Below are 19397 nucleotides of genomic sequence, written 5' to 3' on the forward strand. Positions count from 1 at the left end.
TCCCTCAATATTGAGGATAAATAATTATTCGAAAAAAAAAAGAAAATAAATTAATTAAAATAAACGTATAAGACATTTTTATTGGAATATTCGCGAGGATTAGAAATTGTAGTAGGGAATGGTATGCCATAAATTTTCAGCAACAAGTCGCGCACCATACCGTTTTAAACCGAGGTTTAAAAAAGAATCTCGAGAGTGGGAGGAAGAAAAGGGGGAGACACGTCGAGGATAACGAACGATGCACGATCCTGGATTGTCTAACGAGCCGGAAACCGGAAGTGCCGCCTATGAATCGCGAAGGAATCGCGTTTAACGGACGATCCCGAAGTTGTCCGAGCTGTTCGACTTCCGTTTCTACACGAGTCAAGAAACGTTTGACTTTGTCCCTTCTTATTTTTTTATTCTCCTCCTTGTCCCCTTCATCTTTTTCTTCATCTTCTTATTCATACGTCGACGGAAACGGGAAGTCCGTGCACATGCATTCGCGATTACTTTCAACTTATTCTTTGCCAAAACTAATTCGCCATTCGTCCGATTAAAAGATTTATCGCTTCCCGATAAAAATTTACCACGGTGCTGGCAACAACGTGCTCCTTGAAATACTCAACAAATATTCTTGCGAATAATCACAACGGATTATTAATTCTCCTTTTTTCTTTCTTTCCTTTTTGTTTCTTTGAAACAAATTTAAAAAGATTCATCGACGAATAAATACTAAGAAGAACAAATTTATTTAACGAATTCTCGCAAATAATAGCCAAACGATCAATTATTTGTATATTTCATAAGAAAAACGACTCGTTGACGAATCCTAAGAAAACAAAAATTAACAAATATCGAAGACCGAGATGTTAACGTTTAACGTCGATTAATATTCGTTTTATTTAACATGAGTTTATTATTATGCGTAGAGAAATGTGTTAGACAGAAACGTAACTCGCCATCTCTGGGTTTGTAAGTGCAACGGTCAACGACGTTATTATTCCAGCTCGTTCCTTATCGAATAGGTCATCATCAATGTTCTCTCTCACTCTCGCGTAAACTAGCAAACGCAGTCGTGCTCGCACGCACGTACGATACCGGACACGACAGAAAATTCTTCTCTCTCTCTCTCTCTCTCTCTCTCTCTCTCCCTCCCTCCCCTTCTTTCTCTCTTTTCCTCTACGCAGTTCGCATTAGCTTCATTCATGTCACTCTCTATTCTCCATTTCGCTTCTTTTCTCTTTTCTTTTCCTTACGCCTTCCCAACATCGTCGTCGCCGCGTTCCTGTAGTAAGTACACGCGACGAATTTCAACGTTCCACCATCTACCACAATTTCCATTGAATCGAATTTCTTTGACACGTGGGAAGGTATGCGCGCTAGTGCATTTGCTCTTTGGCAAATGTCGTCTAAAAAGAAAAACGATGCGCCTACAACATATGTAGTTATCCTATTAGAAGATTGCACCATGTCGCATCGTGTTGTAATTTTCAAAAAATCTCAAAGCATCTTTCTCTCTTCCTCCCTCCCTCTCTCTCTCTCTCTCTCTCTCTTTCTATTTTTTCTTTTTTTCTTCATCCAGTTACACACCTTTGAGTTGGATTTATTCGGTGGTGTTGGGGTTAAAGCTCTGCTTTCCCAGTACTGGCGTATTACGCAAATGTGTTTCCCTTGCTTGTACAAATGAGAAACGTTGTTATTTCAGAACGTCAACGGTGTTCCTTCCATCTGTCGCGTGTGTATTCACATTCTAGCATTGCAACTATTATCTTAGTCGCATTTGTCTCCGACTTTTTTTTCATGATTCCTATCGTCCTCGTCCTCATCATCGTCATTGTCGTCGTCGTTTTCGTTGTCGTTGTCGTTGACGTTGTCGTTGAGAACATTTAATCACCTTGACCTGGTTTACCAAAGGAACCTAAGAAGCCAGACACTCTGGAAGTACCAAGTGCGTTACAATGTTCAACCAAATACGGCGTTGATATAGCTTTCTTGAACGAGACCATTCAATTTCGCAATTACATGGCTGTGAGAGAAGGCTGCCGTTACATGGACCAAATAATGATTAATCGTATTCGCGAGGTAGATTAAAACGTCGCCAAAATTTATTTTACCTTTCTTTTTAATCCTCGATGATGATAATTTCAAAACCGAATAATAATAATAATAATAATAATAATAATAATAATAATAATAATAATATAATAATAATAATAATAATAACCATAGCAAAGTAAACAAATAAGAAACGATCGTTTTTTGTCAAGAGGGGAAGGTTTTTGCTCTGACAGAAAATACTAAAGCGTTCTCATAGTGTCATAACTTGGCAATAGTGGTGGAAGAAAAAAAACTAAGGAGAAAATAAGGGAAACGGATCGTAAAGAAGCGCGTTTATCGCATCGACGAGTTTCTAGCGGAGATGAGATGGAATTACAATGAAAAGGAGTCTCGACCACGAAAGGGGAACTAAAAGGAAGAAAGAAAGAAGAAGAAGAAGAAAAAGTGGGAAAAGAAGAAGGGACATTTGGAATAACACTTAAATCGTTTTACGGATGGCGAACTATTTCTACCACGTCTTGGCTCGTGCCACGTCGAAGCGAGCGAGTTTCAGTCGCTATAACACCGTCTTTTAGTTCAACGAAGAGAAAGAGAAAGAGAAAGAGAAAGAGAAAGAGACAGAGAGAGAGAAGGAAGAACGTGTCGAGACTCTCGAGCGCGTATAAACGGTAAGCAGAGGGAAAAAGGGGAGGTTCCTCGAGGTGAGACGGGAGTTGGAAAGGGAGATTAATGAGGTTATGTCGTCGACTTGGTAACCAGACACCTACGGTCCTGTTTCCATTTCACCACCAGATACGTGCAAACTCTATACCGGCTTTGGTGCGCGTTGGTAAGAACGATAAATGTCATGGCTCGACGATTGCTCCAAATATTCTAATGTTATTGATGTATTATTTATGGATATTTAATTAGTGGTCTTGTTATATATCCCCTATTACGAGTTCGAGTTCATTTATCTACGAACATTTTTTATACATTTATCCAATATTATCAAAGAAATCACGTATTTTCACTACCTCTTTGGAGTCGACAGTATACGATTTTTATTTTTCCGAACAGATAATCCCATCCATTTTACTAACCATGCCCTCGTTGCTCGACTTTAGTGACCTGACACGAAACTAAAAATCCAACGTGGCTATAGTCCCTTGACTATGTGTATTTAAATGAATGTTTTAGTTAGATCCATTGAAAAATAAATTTGAAAGATGTTTAATATTCAATGGTAACGATACTTTGCTGAGGTGACACATCGACATTGCGTGTCCCTTGAGAAAGGATAGCGTATGTTTCGGGCCCTTTCTTCCGTCCGGCGCCACGTGGTACCGTCGTCGCTTTCATGCTCGCTTCCCTCCAAAATTTGCATTTATCGTGCGTCACGAGAGACACGCACTATTAATGAATACGCATTTGTCGCTATTTCCTTCCTTCCTTTCTTTTTTCTTTCCTAATCTTTATTTAACCCCCCATACTTTCTCTTCTTTTCCTATATATCCAAGTTCTCCTTGCTTCATGCAAGTAAAGAAGGAGGAAGAGGTTTCCAGTATTTATAAGATAGAAAAAGTTTAACAAAAACATTGACATAAATTCAACAGCACGCAAAAGAAGAAGGAAGGAGAAAAAAGAAAAGAAAAGAAAAGAAAAAAAAGTAGGGTAAGGGAAAGTAAACGTAGAATTAAATAAAATAAAATAAAAACAAAGAAAAAAAGAGAAAAAAGGGGGGAGTATGATAAAGAAAGAAGATAGGAAAAGATACGCCGTTATTCGAAGAAGGAAAAAGGTACCTATTTCTTAAAACACGCGAGGTCATTTATTTTTCGCAAATAGAGAGAAAAAGATAGAGTAGAGAGAAGTACTCGGCATCCTCCTCTCGGTAGGTTTTCGATCTAACATAAGTAAGTTAGAAAGAGAGAAAGAAAACACCCTCTCGTCCATGCGATAAACAAACTGCCGGTGAAAAGTAAAGCGAATGGACGTTATCACGTGACTTCCGTGTCGCGTCGAAACGGCCTACAACATATAATGGTAATCAAGTATATCCGTGTATATTTCCTCTCTCTCTCTCTCTCTCTCTTTCCTTCTCTCATTCTCTTCAACGAAGACGGATTATATCGTGTCTCCATCTTCCACCATTAATTGCTTGGAATTTCGAGAGCGTAACGTTTAGATATAAATTTACGCGTAGGTTGTAACATAGATTGAATTCCGATATACTAACGATTTGGAAAAATTATACATATCGTCATCATCACTGTAGTAAAAGAAAGAAAGTAAGAGAGAGAAAGAGAGAGAGAGAGATCAAGAGGGTGTATATTTCGATGACGTAAATGACAGAAGGAAACGATCCTCCTAATCGACGATCAAAATTGATTCTGTTTTCAGGGGGTGTCGTGGCGCCAGGAAACAGATAAGAAGAGCCAGAAGCAGACGGTGTTAGTGCCAGGACGTGCTAGCCTATTCGCTTTTATCCCTCCTCATTCTTTTTATCATCGACGTCAGCGCGCACTCTCTTCTCTTCTCTTCTCTTCTCTTCACTTCTCTTTTCTCTCTCTCTCTCTCTCTCTCTCTCTCTAGTACTATCTCGAGATGAGACGTTATAGCAAGCGAGAAGCGTCGCGAAGAGAATGATCAATTGGAGAATCTTCGCGAGCAGCGCCCTAATCGCGACATCCGTCTTTCTCCTTCCTTCGCTACTCCTCCATTCTTAACTCCTCCAAGTGACAATGGTTTGCCTCGTGACTAACAGCGCAGATCTTTGTCCAAGAATTGACCGGCCACGTGAGCGCGAATCATTTCGCGGAACAAATTGTACGGATGATGTTCGACGAAAGAATCCGTTTGTTTATCTGTTTCTTTATTATTCTTCTTCTTCTTCTTTTATTTTTTTGTTTTATTATTATGATTATTATTATTATTATTTTAATTCTATTTTCTTGTTCTGTTCTTTTTATTGTGATTAAAATTAAATAACAATCGTTACATTATGATCGAGATAAATTTAACTTGTTTTTTTACCCATTCTCCCTCGAATCCTTAATCACCCCTCCCCCGACCCCCGTAATGTTTATCTTATTTATCCATATATATCTATCTATACGCATACGTACTTATTTATTTCACGTTTGTGGTACGATTAGTATTTATGCGTAAGTTGATGTGTTTGTATGCTCGAAGTAACACAACTATGTCGAGCTATCGAAGAGATGCGTGTGCGCGCGCGCGCGTGCGTGCATAGCAGAGGCGTAGAACTGAGGAATTACATAAAATGGCGTAGTTCGTTACGTAACAAGCTTTTCCTTTGGTATTTCGCTTGCGCGCGTCGAGAGAGAGAGAGAGAGAGTGAGAGAGAAAGAAAGAGAAAGAGAGAGAGAAGAATTCGTTCATGCGCGAATAAACGGTCCTTTCTCGTTTCGAATCTATTTTAGGTAATACGCCCACGTAATTTGTACGCTGTCAATTCGTTTAACCGATTACAATAGGGAGAGGGGAAAGAAAAAAAAGGACAGGAGAAGACAGGAGGTTCTACGGTAGAAATCTATCACGAGTTTAACGTTCTACTTTGATTACTCCAAATGCAACGATCCAACCGCATTCGCGCAATCTATGCAACTCTCATTCGAACTTTCGACTTGATTCATCGATTCTCTTTCTCTGTTCCTCTCTTCAACAATCTACACGGTGGATTATTCTCATCTCGGTCTCTTTCGCCACAAAGCAAAGTGTCACGAATGGAGTCTCAACCCTTCGGCCTCGTTCCGATAACGTTCGAGTTTTAATGTGATTGCTTCCCGATTAGCAACGATCGATCGGTATATGTCGTCGAATGTTAAAGAGGAAACAACGAGTGAACAGAATAGACGAGGATAGTTTATTTCAACAACCAAATTGTTCATTTCTGAGAGAGCAACCGGAACTTAACGTTCATAATTCTAATAATTAATTGTTCTAGATCTATAAGAAGATTATTTAGTTGGTTGTGTAATTTTATTATGATAGTAGGAGGATAGCAATATGACAAGAAATGCGTATCGTCGCTAAAACGTTTACGCGTAAATCGTTTTATGTCTGTATTTAACAGAGGAGGCAAACCGCGATGTTGTTAATTAAAGCCTCTCTCTCTCTCTCTCGTAGTCGCTTACGCCATTGCCACCTACATTCGCTATAAATAGGCATGTTTTGCCAAGAGTTTAGCACGTAATGCGTGCAGGCACGCGTATCGGCCGCACTTTGCCCGACGCATCTAGCCATCGGTTGTCGACGCTTCGCGTGTTTCTCGACAGACGCGAATTTTATTTATTTTATCTATTAATAATTTGTTTCACATCGATACACATTTTAATATCAATTTTTTAAACGCCATGTATTAAGTTAGTAGCACAGAAAAAAAAAGAAGAAAAACATGTGAATCAGATCTCGGGGCGGATTCGAAAGAAAAGACACAGTCATTTCTTTGAGCATACAAAATATCAATTTGTTAATCATAAATTATATAAACAATAAAATAAAACGTATAATCCTATATATATATATATAAAGGATTATTACATTGAAGCAAAAATATAAAACTAACGTAAATAAATTCCCGTCGATTTCGAATCGCTCGTTTTGAATAAATTTCGAACAAAAATAAAAAGAATAACGAGAGAGGGAGAGAGAGAGAGAGATAGGAAGAGAACACAATTATTTAAAATATCGTGCGTAAATGATTATATATCGCATATAGTAACAGATAGTGGTCTGTACTATCGCGCGATCCGATTAAAACTTAGTCGACTGATTCGCGTGGCGTCGTTCGCCAATGGCGGCTGAACCATCGATTGGATTTCCCTGGAATGAAACGTAAATATTTTAGAAGCCGAATCGTGTATCGTGTAACTCGATGTTGCGTTCGAGCATAGTATGCATTTCCGCAGTCGTTTGCGCTATACCTCTCCCTAGTTCATATGCGCACGCGCGCGCACATGTACGACAGATAGAAAAAGAAATAAAGAGACTAATAGAAATATATACATACATATATATATATATATATATATATAGAGAGAGAGAGAGATAGAGAATGAAGAAAGGGAACTAGAGGGTAGTAGAGATCGATTGTCCTTGCCTCTCAAGGCTGCTGCCGGTGCTTGGTCGAGGAGGGTGAGTTGAAATAGAATTTATAGCATACGCTTCTGGCATATTAATAGAACCGACAACACGGCTCGTCCACGACGACAACGACGACGACGACGACGACGACGACGAAGCCACTGCCAGTCCAATTTACACGACTCCGTTGCACGCGAGTTACGGAAATAAGAACCAAAGCAAGATCTGCTCATTTTCTCTAATTTTTTATTTTCCCTTTTTACCTTATTTTACTATTACATTTTTCTTTCATGATGTAACGACGTGAAACCAGTTACATGTTCGATGATTAAAAGTACTTTACTATTCGTTTTGTAATTAATTCGTTTATTGCAGAGTTATATAAAACAGTTGTTACATGCGAGATAGAAATTGCGTTAGTGTTTTTCTTTTTTTTTAACAAAGAATAAGAGTAATGAATATAGTTCTCGAAATTCAAGAGAAAATTAATGTGATTTTATTACTTGTTCCAAGTTAAATTCATACACGTAGATCATCGTGTAAAGAGTATCAATTTTTTTTGTTGAGATATGCACGTGAGAGGTGTCCATACTGTGACAAAGAGGAGAGGAAATTGGATGGTGGATGGAAAAAGGATTCTTGTATGGAAAATACAAGGGAATAGGTCGTTTCCCGACCGTCCAACGTTCGATGTTTCTCAAAAATCGCTCGTTCGTTTATCATCGATGAAGTTTTGAACGATGAAACGAACGAGCGTTGAAATATTCCTTACTCTATGGTATATACTGTACCAGATGGTTTCGTTCTACAGTATGTTTCGTTCACATTATCCTTTTTATTTGACTTTATTTCCTTTTGTTTTCTTTTTTTTTCTTTTCTTTTCTTTTCTTTTCTTCTGTTTTCCAATGAAATATTTACGTAGATCGTTAGAAATATCAGGGAATTTGCGAAAGTTTTTTTTATGGATTGATGAATACTGTGCCATATAGGATTTTTACAGTAGCAAATGATCGTATGTTCTAATTATCTAAGTAGGGAACTTACATTACTGATGAAAATAATGTGAAAGAAAGTCGTTCTTAAATTGGTTGTGAGTGAAAGATCGATTGCCCCTCTAACGCGTTTTCCCAATCGATCGGACGGTCGTGACCGGTAGTAATAAAAAACAGAAAAAAAGAAAAAAAGAAGAAGAGAAAAAAAAACCTGAACTTTCAAACACAGTGCAGTGATAACTCGACGAATGTAATATCCGTTACTAATTGGTCGCAATTAGTAACCAATTCGTTGGGTCCGTCCCATTATTATGATGCTACGAGCCTAAAAGAGAATCTCTTTAATTAATCGTTAATTAGCGGCTGATAACTGTAATCATCAGTCGCGTGATTAATTGACAACCTCGCGGTATCTATTCTCGCCTAATTTTTCGATTTGTTCATTTTCAAATAAAGAAAGAAACAGAAAGAGAGAAGGAAAATCAAATGACCTAAATCGAAAACAATTATGCTTAACCTCTTCAAAGTTTTTAAACACACATGTGAACATTTCGTTTGATTTGTATATTTTATCTTAATTAAAATTTGATTTGATTGATAATTGATTTATCTTAAATAAAATCAAGAAATAATTCTTTATCGTTAGAAAACAAAAAATCAATCCTTGATAAGATTAATTCCGAAAGATGATTAAAAAGAAATTAATCTTTTCTATACGATATGACGATACAATATTGCGATGCAAACAATAATTTTTACGTAATGTGCACAATGTCAAAGGATCAACATCTGGTAATAATATATTTTTCCCAAGATCATTATTTTCCAAATTATCAAAGTCATCGGTGGTTTTTGACACAGAACTACATTTTTTTATTGTGCATCGTGTAACTTATCGAAAAAATATATTAAGATACGTATAATAATATGCCCTTGAAATGAACTTGATCTTCGAAAATTAAAGTTTAGGTATCACGCATCCGCACACATACTAGACACATAGATACGGACTGTTTGTGTATAAGCTAATCCACACAATTATGATTGAATAATATTCGTTGTCTTTGTCATAATCGTCGTTGTCATCGTCGTCGTTGTCTTTCGTCGTCGTAACATCACGTGCTGCTCTCGGACACTGTCACGATTTGCGAGATCGTTATATTAATTTAGGGTTAACGCTCATTAAAACTTGACGATAGCTCTCGTTGTATTTCGAACGATAACGACGGACGGGACGGGGCTAAAATCTCTCCCCGTTGTTGATTATTATGCAATGATTACCGCGTGCAACGCGCGTCGTGGCGTTTTGTTTCATCTTCGTTACGAAACTTGTTCGGTACGCTCGAACGAGAGTAATTATAACGGAACTTCTCTCCTTCCCTTATCCTTCTACTATCCTCTCTTTCTATCCAGTTCAACTGATTTTACATGGGAATTGCTCTCAACTTCCGGCTCGTGCAATATTACTCTCTCGATAACCGATAGATGTACGTTAAGGAATCTAGACCATATCTTATTAGTTCAAAGTCTTTAATCTTTGACTTATTTTAACATTTAACCATTTCGATACGATTTTATTACTTTTTCGTCGCTATTCTTATTACTGAAGATCATTTTATCGCAGGAGAAGTAGCATTTTTAATTAGATTATATCGCGTAATATTAATTATTAGTCGAAAGTCATTATAATTCAATCTGCTTTATAATAACAAAACTTCCAAAAATGTTTTCAAATTATCGTCGTTAGTACCGAATTGGTTAAACCATTGGACGGATTGTTAAATTTTACAGTAAATTACAAAGATAAAAAAAAGGAGAGGGTACGTAAGATGATCAAAGAAATGATACGAAAAGACTCGAGTCAACTGAGAAGAAGCTTTTTCGAATTATCGCATACGTATTCACTCTCGGAGATTATCGTCTCTACCTTTCCTCCTCCTTCTCCTCCTCCTCCCTCCGACCGTCTTCCTTTTTCGCGCGAGGGGCTCATCCTGCATTCTGCGAGGATTAAGGCTGACGGCATTCCTGGGTTTAATAAGTGTCGCCCGAACGACGTAAATTAGTTCAATGTGCTCGAAGGTGGGCCACCTTACCAACATCATCCAGTACCAACACTAGTATACCAACATCGGTACCAACACTACTTTCGTTACCGTATCCTCTCTTCTCCCGGTAGCAACAATTCAGAGCTGGTGCATCGCGTAATTAAAATTACTCCGTCATACTTTACGTCAAGGCCGGCTTGCAGGAGCGCAATGTCCCAGCAGTAATTGAAGCTGTCCTAAAGGGTGGTATAGTAGTACTGGTGATAGTACCTGTGCTCTTATCTACTACCAGTGATGAAAAGATTGAAGAGGAGGTAAAGAAAGGAAGAAAAGAAGGAAGTAAGAAGACGACAACAACGTTTACCTTCTTACTGTCAATGATATCAGTATGGTTAACGTGAAAAAGAACGCGAGAATTTCGTACGTCGACTAAATTTTTGAACGACTGTTATTATTTGACCTTTAGGATATTTCGCAATCCAAACATTCATTCTATTTCTAATTTTCAATATATTATTATTATATTGGTATAACGGCACATAAGCGTACGCATATAGGATAAATAGTATATCAAATTTATAGCAATGATTGATACGTCGAACGGACTCTTACCTTGATCGAGGAACTATCTGTAGCGGTGCATTCTATGATCTGTAAGCAAAGGAAACATTTGAATTAGACGTTAAAGGTGAATGAGATCGCGTCAGTGTTTAATTTGATCTACGTGGAAACTATCTCGTCATCGTTATTTAAGAAGGCTGCCTCGCTTGGAGAAGAAGAAGAAGAAGAAAAAGAAGAAGAAAAAGAAAGAAATACAAGAATGAAAGAAGTAGGTAGGGCTTTAAAGAGTCCACGTTACGACATTCCAAGCGATAAAAGCAGTCAAGTAAGGAATTCTTTCTAAGGCGAGCAATCCAGTCAGTCCATTAAACTCTTGTTTCCCTTCGAGCAACAAGGATGATCTTGCGTGCGAGGTATCCTCGAACGAGAAGGCAGGCAAAGGCGAGAAGAAGGAGCGTTAAAACGGCCGCGGCTGCGGCCACGGCGCCGGCATGCAACGGCCCTGAGGCTATTGGCGCGTGGCGGTGCTAATGAACTTCGGAGTCACGTTTTGTAAAAGCACGTGGCACTTTTGTATGCATATACAACGGAGAGGAAGAGAGTAAGAATATGGAAGGGAGGGGGAGAGCTTGAGTTGCGGCATTAACGTTCGCTCATTATAGTACGTACTATACATTGCGTATGTCCCGCGTACTTCGACCTCGAAGATTATTTTAGTTAAAGAGAGAGAGAGAGAGAGAGAAAGCATAAGCTACAGCAGTGTCGTTTTAATGGAAGCAATAACGCATAACTAATGGACGTCATCGATCAAACACTTACTCTATTTAATCGCTTAACATTAATTAATGGTTAGTTAAGTGCCGTATTTTGCAGTCCCCTAGTCGTTTGTTTCAAGTCACCGATACATCGAATTTCGTTAATATCATTTTATTTTAGTAAGTAGACCGGAGTAATTGCGGCCGCGTTTAATGGACGTGGTAATGCGTGTACTTATCGGACACCATTTCCGAGGACACCCAGCTTTCCGAGAAATACATATTTACTTATTCGTATAGAGATTTATAATATACATATATTATTATATATATGTATGTAGGTAATATTAAATACAATATTGGTTGAGGGTACTCATTGTGAGGGGGGAAAAATCATTCGTTAACGTAATCGGAATTAGGGGAGCATGGGTAAACGGGAAGGAAGAGAGGAGACCGCACAATTTGCCAACAAAATGACAAGCACAGTTTCATTATAGTGCTATAGAGCTAGAGTCCAGTCAACTTCGCGTTCAAAGTTCGTTATGAGAATGCACAAAATCTGGTAGGAAGTCCATTAATTAAATCTTTACCGCCCATCCCTCCCTTCCCGAAAAGCGTACGGAAAAGACGGATTCTTCTTATTGTTAAAGAGGAGACGAAGCGGTGGACGGCATTTTCCGGTGGAAAGCCGTGGACGTGGCTCTCATTAAAAGTAAAGCTCGAACGAGATAAAGAAAGATAGAGAAGGACGTCATCATCTCGAGTAGACGTCGTTCGCTTACTTGCCAAGAATAACAATCAGGACGATTCGGTAGTAATGGAATTATCGTTTCGGACAGGCCGTTCCTCTTCGTTCCTTTTTTAGCCCCTCCTACTCCTCCTCCTCGTCCTCCTTCTCCGTCTCCTCTACTATTCCGTCATTGAGTCCATCGTTCGGTCTTTCAGGCATGCCGGCGATTTAAGTGTTAATGAACTTCCAGCGAGGAGTCACGTTTGAAAAAACAATGAAGCAAAAGGATAGAATCGCGCGACGTACATAATTGGAGAATCCCAAGGTGGAGTGCGAGGCTTGCAAATTCATAGCTTGTTTTGCCCGTGGACGCGGTGTTACGCGGCTTGTCCGATAACATCGTCGTGGGGTTCATCGTCGGGGTTCATCGTCGGGGTTCATCGATCGACCACGTACGAGTTGTAAGTAAATGTAATTTTCGCACGTAGAGCCGAAAATTTCCTTAACGTATACTATACTTCGTAACATTCACACGGAACTGTTAAAAATCTTTTCTCCCACGCAATGCAGCCCAACGCAACTCAATGCAACGCAATGCAACTCAAGGCAAGGCAAGGTAAGGCAACGTAACACGCGTCCTGCTTTCTGTGAACGATTAGATACTTTCTCACGAATAATGCATCCCGCTGACAGGTTAAAGCGAACAAGCTCACGCTTTTCCAGCGTGACACGTACGTGAGCTCGTACAAATGTCATCGACCTTGCCCATTGCCCGCCAATTTTCCGGAGGAAGAAAGATATTATTCTTACTCAACCGTACAAAAAATACCTCCGCGTAAAGGATGCACGCGTGAAGAGCACACGCACTGTTCTTATCCCGCTCGGCGAAGCTCACCATGGGAAAAGGAGGAGGGTCGAGCCCTTCCTCTTCTAAAACTACCGGATCGATCGATTTCGTTCTGTAACAACTGAAACAAAAAAATTAACAAAAACAAAACCAATAATAATAATAATAATAATAATAATAATAATAATAATAATAATAATAATAATAATAATAATAATATTAAAAGTAAAAAACAATATTTAAAAATGAACGTAGCTGTCGTAGTAGTAAGAAAGGAAAGAAGAAAGAGGAAGAAGGTAGGGCAAAATAACGAGAAGAGGCGGAGACGATGTTGAATGGGCCGAAGAAACGAAGATTGGAATGAAAAATAATCACTAGATCGGGTCGAGTTTAAAGGGAATACCTTGGTCGAACATCGATCTCACTTTGCTTACTGGCCGTGGTAAATGTGGTCAATACGTGGCATTTAATTGGAACGTGTACGATGCACGCTGTTAATTAGAGGTATCGATCGAACTGCAATTTATACGCTCCTTATCAATGATCGCCGATCGATCATCGAATTGTTGTTGTCTGTGGTGAGAACGAACGGAAAGTTCAAAGTATTATCCGTTTTTCTTTTTCTTTCTTTTTCTCTTATCCTCTTTCTCTTTCTCTTTCTCTCTCTCTCTCTCTCTCTCTCTCTCTCTCGCACTCGTTCGTTCATTCTTTTATTTCATATTTCACAGAAAATCTACGACAAAGGCTAATCCCCGCTTACGCGAAAAGTCTTTCCTGAGATTGAAAATATCATCTCGAGAGAAAAGCTTAGATTCTCCTCAGGTAATCGTATTCACCGTGAAAATCGCCGTGAAAGGCGTCGAGTTAGTAGCGCCATACTTATCTTTTTCCAAGAATCTGTCCTCTCCGACCACCCTCCTCCCCTCTCCTGTCCTCTTTTCTCTAAATCTTATCTCCTGCTTTCGAAATAATTAATTTCAATGTTAAAATGCATCGAAGAGATTCAACCGAGAATTCCTCGGGGACTTTGTTAAAAGAGTTTAAGTCCGCAGCTCGGTTGGTATTAACCGCGAGGAAAATGTGAAACTTGCCGGAAGAATACTCTAGCGAGAGCCTTTTGCTATTTCGAAAAGTTTTGGCCTTCTTGAATTCGCAAGATCGAGGAGTTTGTTAAAAAAGAAAAAAAAAAAAAAAAAAAAAAGAAAAGAAAGAATAAGAAAAAAAAAATAAAAATAAAAAAATAAAGCCGATAAAAATCGGCCATTCGAAAGTCACCATCCTGTCGACCCTTTCGAGAAACACAAAAGGGAGCTCGATTTCTCCGGCTTCGACGGCTTCCTGACCGACGCGACTATGACGGGACGCTTTTAGAAACAGGAAGTCTAAAAGAGTACCACGTAGACCTACCTCATAGACCTTTATTTTGAGAAAAAATATTAAAGTCTAAAGGTATTCTTGTCGAGAAAAAAAAATAAAATGAAAAAGATAGTGAAAATACCAAAAAGTTTGTACCTCTTCACCCCATTATTTTCTATTTCAAGGAAAGAAAGAAAGAAAGAGACAGGAGAAGGGCAAATGTCCAATATCGTCGATATAAGATCGATAAATATATTTTTCTAGGAATAACGATTTCGAGAGGAACATAAGAGAGAAAGATACATCGAGAATGATCAGGAGAAAAGCAGGACAAAAGAAAGAGGCAACACAAAAGTAGCCCAACCTAATCGGATTCGTCCAAATTTAGAATCGCTTGGAAATAGGCGTACTCCGACCTCTTAAGAGCAAGTTATTTTTGCCCCGATATATACGTTTCCGTACTTTATTCCTGCTGCTACGGTGCGATACGGTACGGATGCGGTGCAGTGCGGTGCAGCAGCAGCAGCATGACGACCCAAATGTCAATCGTGATATTTCGTTGGAAAGGACAGTCGGTCGAACGTGTCCCAGCATACCAATCAATGATTCGAAATAGAACGCTTAACGTTTCTCTCAGTTAACGTAGACTCTATCGAACCTACGAATCGGTTATTAAACAAGTCAATTTATTGATCCGTTGAACGAGTCAACCAGTTTACAAGTAACCCTTCTCTCAGTCGGTTCGTTCTCGTCGTAGTTGTCGTAGTCTTCGTATTATCGGACGATAGTGAAATTTGATCGATTCGCCATGAGAAAAGCGATGTTTCGCCAACTGTCGCGGTTCGATCAACTGAAAGAAATTCCAAACGAATTTTGCGTTTCTGCATACGGTTTGTACCTATCTACTACTGATCTCAAATTTTCCATAACTTACGTCCTTGATATTCCCGCATCTTTTACTCCCCTAACGTTGCCTTACATCAAATCGAGCATGTACGCATAAGCTATGAATATACTTAAAAGCGCATAAAAAGCTTCCAATAGGTGATCGGCTTCTACCATGAAATACAATTTTCCAAAAGGGCATTTACTTTCGTTCTACTCAATTTCCTTTTTCTCTATCTCCCCGCTCCTCTCTCTCTCTCTCTCTTTCTCTCCCTCTCTTTTTCATTGATTTTTTCGCATTCGAATTTAGAGATCGTATTTCGAGAATATCGCGAGAAGTGTATTTCGGAAGCGGCTCGCGTCGACCCAGATATTGTGACTTTAATTACGTTCGCTTCGGTTCACCTCATCTTACCTATCTATTACCTATACGAAGTATATAAAATCCATTAAAAATAGATTTTAACCTATAAATGTGAAAATGTAAAAGAGCGGAAAATCGATGAACAATCGAAATGATTTTTATTAAACATAGATATTGTTTCGATTTAATATTATTATTAAAAGAAACTTCTATTTTCAATCCTTCGTGTTCAGGACCTCTCGCATTGGATTATATTAATTAATAAATATAAGAATTATACTAAAACAAAGGGGAAAAAAGTTGTTTTAACCTATTGATAAGTTTTTATTTAACGCCAGGATTGTTTTTGCTAAATTATAACGAGAAAGTTCTTTATATTTTGGTCGTTGGCGTTTTACACAAAGAGAAAAGTCAGGGGGCAGAGTCGAGAGCTACGCGCTACATAGTGGTCAAAAGAAAAAGAATAAGAAAAAGAAGAAAGAAGAAGAGAGAGAGAGAGAAAAAGAGAGAGAGAGAAAGAAGAAAAAGAAAAAGGAAAAGAAAAAGAAGAAGAAGAAGAAGAGAAACGTGGTTGGGGGTTGGGTTGTGCTCTCTGGTCGACGCTCGAAGCAGTTTACCGATGGTCGAGTAGTTACGACGAGGAAGAAGAGGAGTTGGGGTGGACCGATAGTTTTTTCCATTTTTATCGGAAGAAAAGAGCGGTTCCAGTGCTCCGTAATGGAGTCCAGGCACGTATCCGTCGTGCACACGCCAGCAGAGCCCGCGGCTTTTCCAGCCAGTCACCCCACCGACTACTCCGCCAATCCCCGCCACCTATAGCAACCCTCTACCGACGAACTGGAGCTTGACAGACCGACGTTAGAAGTCCTCTCTTTCTATCCCCCTCACATTCACTCTCTCTTATACATACACACAGAGGCGCGCGCGAGCGAAGCTCCCCTAAACGCTTTTCTAGCTGGAAAAGATCTGGTCGAGGCGGCATCTCGTTGAATTTTCACCGAACGTCGTATTTCGAAATCGACCTCTTTCACGAAATATCGTCCAATTGCTATCTCTTTTATACTCCTCCTCCCCCGATTCGCCATTGGTTTTCTTAATTGAGAATCGTATCCTTCGTCGAACGTTACTTCTCCCTTGAGAAATAAAGAAAGAAAGAGAGAGAGGGAAAGAGTGTAAAAATATTATCGTTAATATTTATTCTCACTTACACTACTGTTCTTTGTGGTAATAGGAAAAAAGCTAAGAAAATTATCCTAAATGTCAAGAAAATAGAATAATCAAATAAAAGCTCCAGAGAACGATCGATGAAATTTGAATAACATCAATTCCAAAATAAAATTGCATAAACTGTAAAACGTCCAATGCTCCAGTCTCTCTCTCTCTCTCTGTCTTTGCTTTTTTCTTGTTCTCTTCTTCCTCTTTGCACAATCCGATTCCTCTTTTTTGTTCCGTTCTTCGCAATCGTTAGCACGATAGCCGTTATTGGCTTAACGTCCGTGTCGTTGGTCTCGTGCGTCCTCTTTTTATCCTCCCACGTTTCTATTTTGTGTCCGTTGCACTATTTTTTTCTTTTCCTAGCACACCTCTGACGCTTCAGATCGATCAGATTGTTTCTACCTGACGATTAGAAGAAGAAGTAGAAGAAAAGAAAAACTTGACGGATACGAGAATATTCCCTGAGATCGATTTTTCGATCCGAACGTTCGTTCTAGTTGTAGAAAAACGGAAGCCAACCTGATGGGTGGGTATACGCGCGCGCATATGTGTGTGTGTGTGTGTCGTTAAATTTTACACAGAGGAATACGCTTCCACGCTTCATAAATCTCTCGTAAAGTTGGCGTGGACACGGTTGAACGTTCGCACACGATCGGCTAGAATATACCCCTTCGAGATTAATAATTACGACCCTTGTATTTCTCTAACATATCCGTATTGCTACGTAAAATGTACGTAAAGCAAACGAAGCGGAAAATGTTCTCGATATTGTCCATCGTAACGTTGTTGTCCATTAAATTCGTAAGGAGTTCTTCAATGTTGACTAATGATCAACGTCTAAAGTACTTAATGGTAATAGATATGCTCGTTGATTTGACATTCAAAATATCATTTATGATTAGCCAAAAATCCCTAACAATATTTTTATATTTTTTTCGTAAGAAAGTTATTATTTTCAATGTACTAACCACTACTTCACAAAAAGTATCAATAGTAGTTTATGAAAGTATTAACAAAATCCATTGTTTTCTCAAATTTGATTTTTCCCCATTAAAAATTTCTTTGACGTGCAATAACTTAGATTAGCATAAATTTTAGTTAGTGACTTTTGACCGAGCATAAGCGATATACTAATTTCTCAAGTTCCATATTTTATAAGGTATATTATATAAATAAGCAATATACTAATTTCTCAAGTTCCATATTTTATAAGGTATATTTTTTTAATACTAAAAGTACCACTCAAGTCATAGATTTTTCATTTTTAATTGTCTATCATTAGTCTCCCTTTTACGTGTTCGAGTCACTTTTCTACGAAAACCTTCTCATTCATATCTCACATTTCCAAAGAGGTCACATCTTTTACCGCCTCTTTGGAGTCAACAGTATACGGTGTATTTTTTTTCTTACGAGTCACTCATTCATGCATCAACTAACATTGCTTGACTTCAGTTTTGACGAAAACTAATTTTTCAACGTGACTAGACCGTTGATTTTAATTTTTAATTACTATTATATAACTACAAATATTATTATATTATTGCTATTTAAATAAAAATAATTCTATTTATTATTTAAATCAATATTAAATTAACTATTATCCATATTTATTTCTAAGTAAAAATAACTTTAATTCAAGATAGAATACTTGACCTGTTATGGTATAAACAGTTTCACATGAACCGTTGATAGATTTAGTGTTAAAGGAAACACTTCTTGCGGTTCGAAATAGATAAACATTTATCGTAAGCTTAGTGACGGAAAATAAGCGTAGAACTAGAGTAGTATACAACACGATCGCTTGATAAACCTACGAATTGGAGGCGTGCGATAGTCACCGAAACTAAGATCTTATTTCATGGTTAAATGGAACGGGTCCTTTCAAGAGAGCAGCAACAGCAACAGCAGCAGCAGCAGCTTTGCTGCATTAGAGAGGACCATCCTCTGTCTTTTTCTTCTCGTTCTCTTACACACCAACAAGAAGAGGGCCGTACTCTTCCTCTTCCTTGTCCGACCATCGCCTTGTCTGACGTCTTTTTCTTTTTTCTTGCACTCGTCTTCCAAGGAATCGGGCCGTTTTGTTCTCTCTTCTCGCCGGTGCCACGTTCGCACGCACTTTTTCGCAAAGGGCTTTCTCACAGAGAGAGACAGAGAGAGAGAGAGAGAGGCACACGCTCGAAACACGATCCAGTTCGTCCGTGCATGCATAATGAACCTGTTAGGATGCGAGCCTCGAGAAGAAATTCAAACTTCCTGTTTGGGGGTTCCAACTCCCTCGAAGAATCTTCTGCGTATTAAAAGTATACCTCCAGATTAAGGAGTTAGTCTACTTATGCGAATTTCATAGCTTTTTTTTTACCGAAGAATAAATAATTGAATCGTATTTAATCTTTTTTATGGATTTAACAAAATAATATTTAATGTACGAACAAAGATATTATTCAGTTGAAGTTACTCTACTCAACTTGCTTCGGGCCACTATTTCTTTCTATTGTACAGCTTACAAAAATTTGACATAA

General features: G+C 38.5%; 1 protein-coding gene and 1 long non-coding RNA gene across 4 annotated transcripts in view; one reads left to right on the plus strand and one right to left on the minus strand.

Annotated features, from left to right (window-relative positions):
* The window catches only part of LOC122517462 (3-phosphoinositide-dependent protein kinase 1), a 197401-nt gene that overhangs the window by 123671 nt on the left and 54333 nt on the right, over nt 1–19397 (minus strand). The window contains exons 2-3 of one of the 3 annotated variants that reach the window (XM_043635862.1): nt 13041–13179; nt 10778–10816 (exon numbers count right to left, since the gene is read on the minus strand). In XM_043635862.1, coding sequence (XP_043491797.1) covers nt 10778–10816; nt 13041–13109 — 108 coding nt within the window. In that variant the 5' untranslated portion in view covers nt 13110–13179. Of the gene's footprint in view, nt 1–10777; nt 10817–13040; nt 13180–19397 lie in introns of those variants that run through there. The other 2 variants (XM_043635868.1, XM_043635874.1) reach the window with 2 other exon arrangements.
* On the plus strand, nt 12647–13212 carry LOC122517511. Its single transcript, XR_006303878.1, has 2 exons — nt 12647–12827; nt 12905–13212. It is a non-coding gene; the product is annotated as an uncharacterized LOC122517511 (long non-coding RNA).

Source organism: Polistes fuscatus, unplaced genomic scaffold, assembly GCF_010416935.1.
Source record: "Polistes fuscatus isolate 324 unplaced genomic scaffold, CU_Pfus_HIC Scaffold1, whole genome shotgun sequence".
Taxonomy (NCBI): Eukaryota; Metazoa; Arthropoda; class Insecta; order Hymenoptera; family Vespidae; genus Polistes; species Polistes fuscatus.